The 6,772-nt window shown below is 46.4% G+C and overlaps 1 protein-coding gene across 1 annotated transcript in view; it reads right to left on the bottom strand.

Moving 5' to 3' along the window:
- The window catches only part of NID1 (nidogen 1), a 90,630-nt gene that overhangs the window by 30,379 nt on the left and 53,479 nt on the right, over positions 1-6,772 (bottom strand). Inside the window, exon 12 of the mRNA XM_003797446.3 lies at positions 6,203-6,325. Within this exon, the coding sequence (XP_003797494.1) occupies positions 6,203-6,325 (123 nt within the window). The remainder of the gene's footprint in view (positions 1-6,202; positions 6,326-6,772) is intronic.

The following is a 6,772-nucleotide window of genomic DNA, read 5'->3' on the forward strand; positions in this document are numbered from 1 at the left end:
CACCTGGCTAGTTTTTCTATTTTTAGTACAGATGGGGGTCTCACCCTTGCTCAGGCTGGGTCTCAAATTTCTGAGCTTAAGCAATACACTGGCCTTGGCCTCCCAGAGTGGTAGGATTACAGGTGTGAGCCACCACACCTGGCCAAGAAACCTTTTTTAAAACTAAGAAATTATTCAGGCCTCATGTTTCTTATTTGTGCAACAAAAAGGATGAACTATAGACTTCCTAGAGCCCCTGACAGTTCTGCCTAGGAAATTCTAGTTCTCTCACGTTATGTTTATTTGAAACATAGTGTAACCGGTACCATAAACAGCGGAAGCCTAAGGAACAGAAGGTGTACGTTACATTGTTTCTCAGACTTCTTTCCTTGAAGTTGTACCATGCCATGTGACTCTTCGTTTTCTTCCTCTCTGAGATATGTTGTCTGGATCTAGACCCAGAGTCCTGGGAAATGTAACTGGTGCCGAGTGTAAAGAGAAATAATCCAGCACCCACAGGCTTGGGACCTGCCCTTAAGGACCACATTTTACATGCTTCTCTATGATCCTCTAATAAACTCTCCTCTGTTACAAAAATACAGCCAGTTACTTTCCCTAGGATGTTGTCCAGGCCAGGTCAGTGGCTGTGGCAGCCGGCCCCCAAGATGGCCCCTGTTCTCCCCACCTCCCGGTCTCACACCCTTGGGCAGTCGCCCCTCACACTGCAACAGGGTTGGCCGGAGACAGACCAGCAGCAGGAATGAGAATTTACCATTGCAAGGTTAGGTTACAGAAGACTAGGGCCTTTGTCCTGGCACTTCTCTGTCTCTCCCTCTCATTATCTGCTCTGAAGGGACCCAGCTGCCGAGTCCTGAATCTGCTTAGTCAGCCCTGTGGGGAGGCCCCATTGAGAGGAGCTGAGTCTTCCAGGGAGGACCCGTGTCTGTCAGAGAAGACCACGGCCCCAGCTCATGCCTTGCCAGCAACCCCATGAGGGATCCTGAATCAGGACCCCCAGGTGAGCTCCTCCTAAATTCCTGACCTATAGATACTGTGATGTAATAGACGTCTATTGTTTTAAGTGGCTAACTATGGGAGTAATTTGTTATGGACCAATAGAGAACTAACATGGTAGCTTTCAAGCTTCTAACCATGACCCACAAAAGAAAAGAAATACAATTTCCTCAACAACCCGTACACACACGCACAGTTACACACACACAGAGGTATAAATATCCATGCACACACACAAGCACATGTTCACAAAACAAATATTGTCTCACACCCTGATAAAGTTTCTATTTTTAGCAAAAATGAGGTCTCCCTCTTGCTCAGGCTGTGTTAACTCCTGAGCCCAAGGGCTCCTCCCACCTCAGCTTCCCAGAGTGCTGGGATTATAGGTATGAGCCACTGCACCAGGCCTGCAATGTTTCCTAAAGTATTTTCAATTTAGAACATGATGAAAACTGCTGCATTCATATTCTGGCTGAAGAAATAAAACATCAGAAATATATATGTAGCCTCTGAGCGATGGTCTGAAGTTTTGTGTCTCCCTACCTCTCCAAATTCATAGCCTGAAATTCTCACCCCCAGGGTGATGACATTAGGAAGTGGGGCCTTTGGGAGGTGATTGATTCAGGGGTCTGCAAACTTTTTAAACAAGGGGCCAGTTCACTGTCCCTCAGACCGTTGGAGGGCCGGACTACGGGCCCCGGGACCAGTCAGCTGCTAAGCAGGACAGGCAGTGGCGGCAACAACACCCAGTGGGCCGATTAAATGTCCTAGGCGGGCCGCATGTGGCCCAGGGGCCCTAGTCTGGATTAGATCATTGGTTCCCTCGTGAATGGGATTAATGCCCTCCTAAATGACTCCCTGGCCCTCTACACCACATGAGGACAATGCAAAAAGCTGTCCGGCTTTCCAGGAACCAAGAAACGGACCCTCATCAGACACTCAATTTGCCAGCACCTTGATCTTGGATTTCCCGGCCTTTAGAACTGTAGGAAATGAATTTCTATTGTTTATAAGCAACCCACTCTATAGCATTTTGTTACAGGAGCCCCAAAACAGACTATGACACCCGGTGTACCCTCCTCAATTCCAATTCCCTTCTACTCACCATGGGGACAAACCTCTCCCCTGAAGCCTCTGCGTCTCATTCCTCTGTATACATTTTACAGTTTTCTTATGTTCGTATGTGCACATCAGGTTGATTTTCACATAGCTTTATATTTTATATATGGGTCATACCGTATATATCCTTTTATTAATATAATCTCTTTTGCTAAACATGACATTGTTGAGACTTATCCACTAACTCTGGCTCATTCATGTCAACTGCTTTCTGTTATGTATCACACGTATCGAGTTACTGACTGTCCCCTGTGCACAGTTATTTGGATTCCCCCCCCCCACAGAGCTTCCTCAGGGAACGTTCTGATCCATTTCTTGTGCACATTCTCTCTCAGATATATAACTAGATGTTAATTTCCTTAAGGGAACAAGATCAAATGCATAAACAATCCTGGCAAACAGCTCTTAATGGTTTTATCCTTGTAGCACCCTTCCATCCCAGCCTACAGGTCTGGATTTAGTTCTGTTTAGTCAACACAGCCTGAAAAAGGGGGCCAAGAGTCAGGCTAAAACAACAAAAAACAAAAAAATGAACCATCTGCTTCTCTTTGAAGTGGAGATGGGAAGCCAGCCTAAGGAAATGATGAATGTTAGTCATTTGCTAGAATTTCTTAAATTAACACAACTACTCCTCTGCTAGTGAGGTCTACAGGCAGCGTTGCCGTCTTTACCCATCATTTCATGAACAATTAATTTCCCTGCCTGGGTCTATCTAAGCCAGGGGCCAGCAAGCTTTGTCTGTCAAAGGCCTGACAGTGGGCTATTTTTAGGCTTTGTGGGCCTTCCGATCTCTGTCACAACTATGGACCTCTGCCTTTAGAGCACAAAAGCAGCCACAGACTATACATCAGCTAACAAGCATGGCTGTGTTCCAATAAAACTTTATTTATAAAAAGAGAGAGTGGGCCATATTTCCTAACATCTGTTATGAGCATAAGTAGGCAATTTAGACCAGCAATAAGTAGTATTATACATCAAAATATAAACTTTAATCTGATATTTTCAGATTGACAACTATCGTAAAAACAAGTTCTAGTGAGAGTGTGGACAAACGAAAAAACAAGTTCTAGTGAGAGCGTGGACAAACGAAAACTTTCAAATGCGGCTGGTAGGGATGGAAATTGGTGAATTCATTTATTTTTTCAACAGCTATGGACAGCTGTGAGCCCCACCGTGGACCACATGCTCCAGAGGATACTGAAAACACAAGGATAAAGTGCACGTGGCACCTGGTCCTCATGCGCTCTCAGGCTCGTGAAGGAGGTGGACATTTAAACAGTTATTAAAAAGTGGTAAGACGGCTTGGTGCCTGCGGCTCAAGTGGCTAAGGCGCCAGCCACATACACCTAAGGTGGCAGGTTCGAATCCAGCCCACGGGCCCGACAAACAACAAAGAAAGCTGCAACCAAAAAATGGCTGGGCGTTGTGGTGGGCGCCTGTGGTCCCAGCTGCTTGGGAGGCTGAGGCAGGAGACTCGCTTGAGCCCAGGAGTTCGAGGTTGCTGTGAGCTGTGATGTCATGGCACTCTACCCAGGGGGATAAGTTTGAGGCTCTGTCTCCCCCCCCAAAAAAAAAACTGGTGAGATTTTTGGCTCAGTGCCTGTAGCTCAGTGGCTAGGGCACCACCAACATACACTGGGGCTGGCAGGGTTGAACCCAGCCTGGGCCTGCTAAACCGACAAGTACAACAAGAACAACAAATAGCCAGGTGTTGTGGGGGGCACCTGTAGTCCCAGCTATTTGGGAGGCTGAGGCAAGAGAATCGCTTAAGCTTAAGAGTTTGAGGTTGCTATGAGCTGTGACGCCACAGCACTCTGCCGCGGGTGACATAATGAGACTCTATCTCTAATAATAATAGTAATAATAATAAATTCCCCCTTTTTCTTACTGAAAACATTTGTAGTGGTACGACTATATCTAACCCACAACATCTATAATAATTAAAATAACACCACCATCTAACAGCAGTGTGAGGCGTCAGAGATACTCTTGGTCTCGTGTCAGGCTACCTCGTGGTTCAGAGTCTTTGCTCAGTATTTATGAACTGGGCGACCCTGACCAGCCTTTCTCTTTCGGTTTCAACATCCTCTGTGCAAATATAAATGGTAAAGGGACTTCCCTGGAAGAGGCGATAATGAGCACTGAAGTCGGGAAGTAATACTTGGGGAGCACCAGACACACAGTAGGCTCTGCACAGATGGCAGCCAGTTTCACCCACTCTCCCCACAGCCTTTAGGGGCCTCCCAAGTTCCCAGACGCATTCCAGGGGCTGGCGTGACCCCATCATGAACCTCAGGCTCCAGTGAGATGCCACTTAAGTTTCCGGTCAGCACCAACTCTGTAAGCTGGTGGGTCAGGTCCAGTGTGACAGGCGCCACAGACTGTTTTGTGGAGTCCTCAGTCCTCATCTTCCTCAGCTGAGGCTTTTCACCCCTGTCCTCCCACCTCCACCCCAGCTCCTTTCCCTGGGACTCTTAGAAACCAGTGCTGATTAATTTTGTGTTGACTTAACTGGGCCAAAAGTTGCCCAAATATTTGGTTAAACAATATTCTGGGAGTTTCTGTGAAGATAGTTTTGAATGAGATTAACATTTAAATCAACAGACCAAGTAAAGCAGATTGTCCACCCTAATGTGGACTAGGCCATGGACATTGGCTAGGCCATGTCCAACCAGTGGAAGGCCCGAACAGCATAAAAAGGCCAACCTGCTCCCCCAAGTAAAAGAAAGAATTCTTCCTGCCTGATGGCCTTTGAACTAGTGCATTATATATATATATATATTTTTTCCTGTTTTTAGAATATAACTGAACTGTAACATCTGCTCTTCCTGGGTCTGGAGGTTGCTGGCATTTGAACTACAACTAGACCATCAGCTCACCTGCTTTTGAGGCTGTCAAGCTTGGAGTGTAACTAAACCATGAGCTTTCTCAGGTCTCCTGCTTGCTGACTACAGATGTGGGGGCTTATCATGTGAGTCAATGTCTTATAATAAATGTCTTTCTTTCTGTGGGTGCCAAGAAAATGTATACACATTTTCAGAACGGAAAAGATTGTATTAAAGTTTTAATACTCAAGTCACATTTGACTTCTGCAATTACAAGAGATGCTCACCATGACTGGTATTTGTCTGCCATTTTCAGTGTATACTGAATATTACAATTTTACTATTGTTTTTTCCTTTCTTAAAATGGGTATATATGGGGCGGAGCCCGTAGCTCAGTGGGTACGGCCCAGGCTAGCTAAAACAATAATGAGAACTGCAACAACAACAAACAGCCGGGCATTGTTGTGGGCACCTGTACTTCCAGCTACTCAGGAGGTTGAGGCAAGAGAATCGCTTCAGCCTAAGAATTTGAGGTTGCTGCAAGCTGTGATGCCATAGCACTCTACCCAGGGCAACAGACACTGTCTCAAAAAAAAAAAACAATGCGTATCTATGTTTCCGTCACTCTCTGTGCATATACATATATATGTATTTACCCTGTTGGTTCTGCTTCTCTTGAGAATGCTGACAAATATATACCAGTTTCTTTTTGGAGACAGAGAATCACTTTGTCACCCTTGGTAGAATGCCGAGGCATCACAGCTCACAGCTCACAGCAACCTCAAACTCTTGGGCTCAAGCAAATCTCTTGCTTCAGCCTCCCAAGTAGCTGGGACTACAGTCACACACCACAACACATGGCTATTTTTAGAGACGAGGTCTCGCTCTGGCTCAGGCTGGTCATGAACCTGTGAGCTCAGGCAATCCACCCACCTCAGCCTCCCAGAGTGCTAGGATTACAGGTGTGAGCCACCGTGCCCAGCCCTAGATACCAGTTCTTATTCTGCACTGGCTGCTCAAGGTATGAAGAGGGTTGGATTCCAGGCTGCCAGTACTATAATGGTCCATGCACAGGGTGCCCCCTGGAGTCATGCACCGCACACCTGCACACCTTCAGGGCTCTACACTGCAGTCCGTGCTCTGCTCTCCCACAATGCTTAGAACCATCTGTGGAGCCCCCACTTCCCCACCTCACCTTCTCTCCCAGGGCCACATACTCAGAATTCAAGGATGGGTTATCAACTCCAAACATCTCACCACCTCACCTCCAGGCACGCAGTGGAAGCCGTCTCCCTGGTAACCAGGTTTGCACTGGCAGGTGAAGGAGCCCGGAGTGTTGTAGCAGAGGGCATCAGGGTGACATCGGCCTGTCTGGCACTCATCCACATCTGCAAAACAGCACCGGGCCCAGGAACAAGGAGATTATCTCTGCTGGAATTTGTAGTTTACACCATAATTTAAGGCACCTGCTCAAATCCCTGGGAACAGCAATTCAAAACTCATTAGACATTTATTATCAAGACAATAACTCCCCAGTCTCTATCCTTGCCCTTGCAAATGTGTTTCACTCTGACGATATCTTCATAAAAAATATTTTCAGCCAGCTTACAAAAAGGAAAAAGAGAATTCATTTGCATTATAAAATGATCCTTTTTGTTACACAAGAGAGCTTCAAAAATGTTTGCGTGTTTATAGACCCATTATTAACTACTTGACAGAAAAACCTCAGAGAGTGGGCGGCGCCTGTGGCTCACGGGGTAGGGCACTGACCCCACATACAGAGAGTAGCAGGTTCGAACTCAGCCCCAGTCAGCTAAAATAGCAGTGGCAACTGC

This window comes from Otolemur garnettii, unplaced genomic scaffold (genome assembly GCF_000181295.1).
Source record: "Otolemur garnettii isolate 467f Iridium unplaced genomic scaffold, OtoGar3 scaffold00116, whole genome shotgun sequence".
In the NCBI taxonomy this organism is placed as follows: domain Eukaryota; kingdom Metazoa; phylum Chordata; class Mammalia; order Primates; family Galagidae; genus Otolemur; species Otolemur garnettii.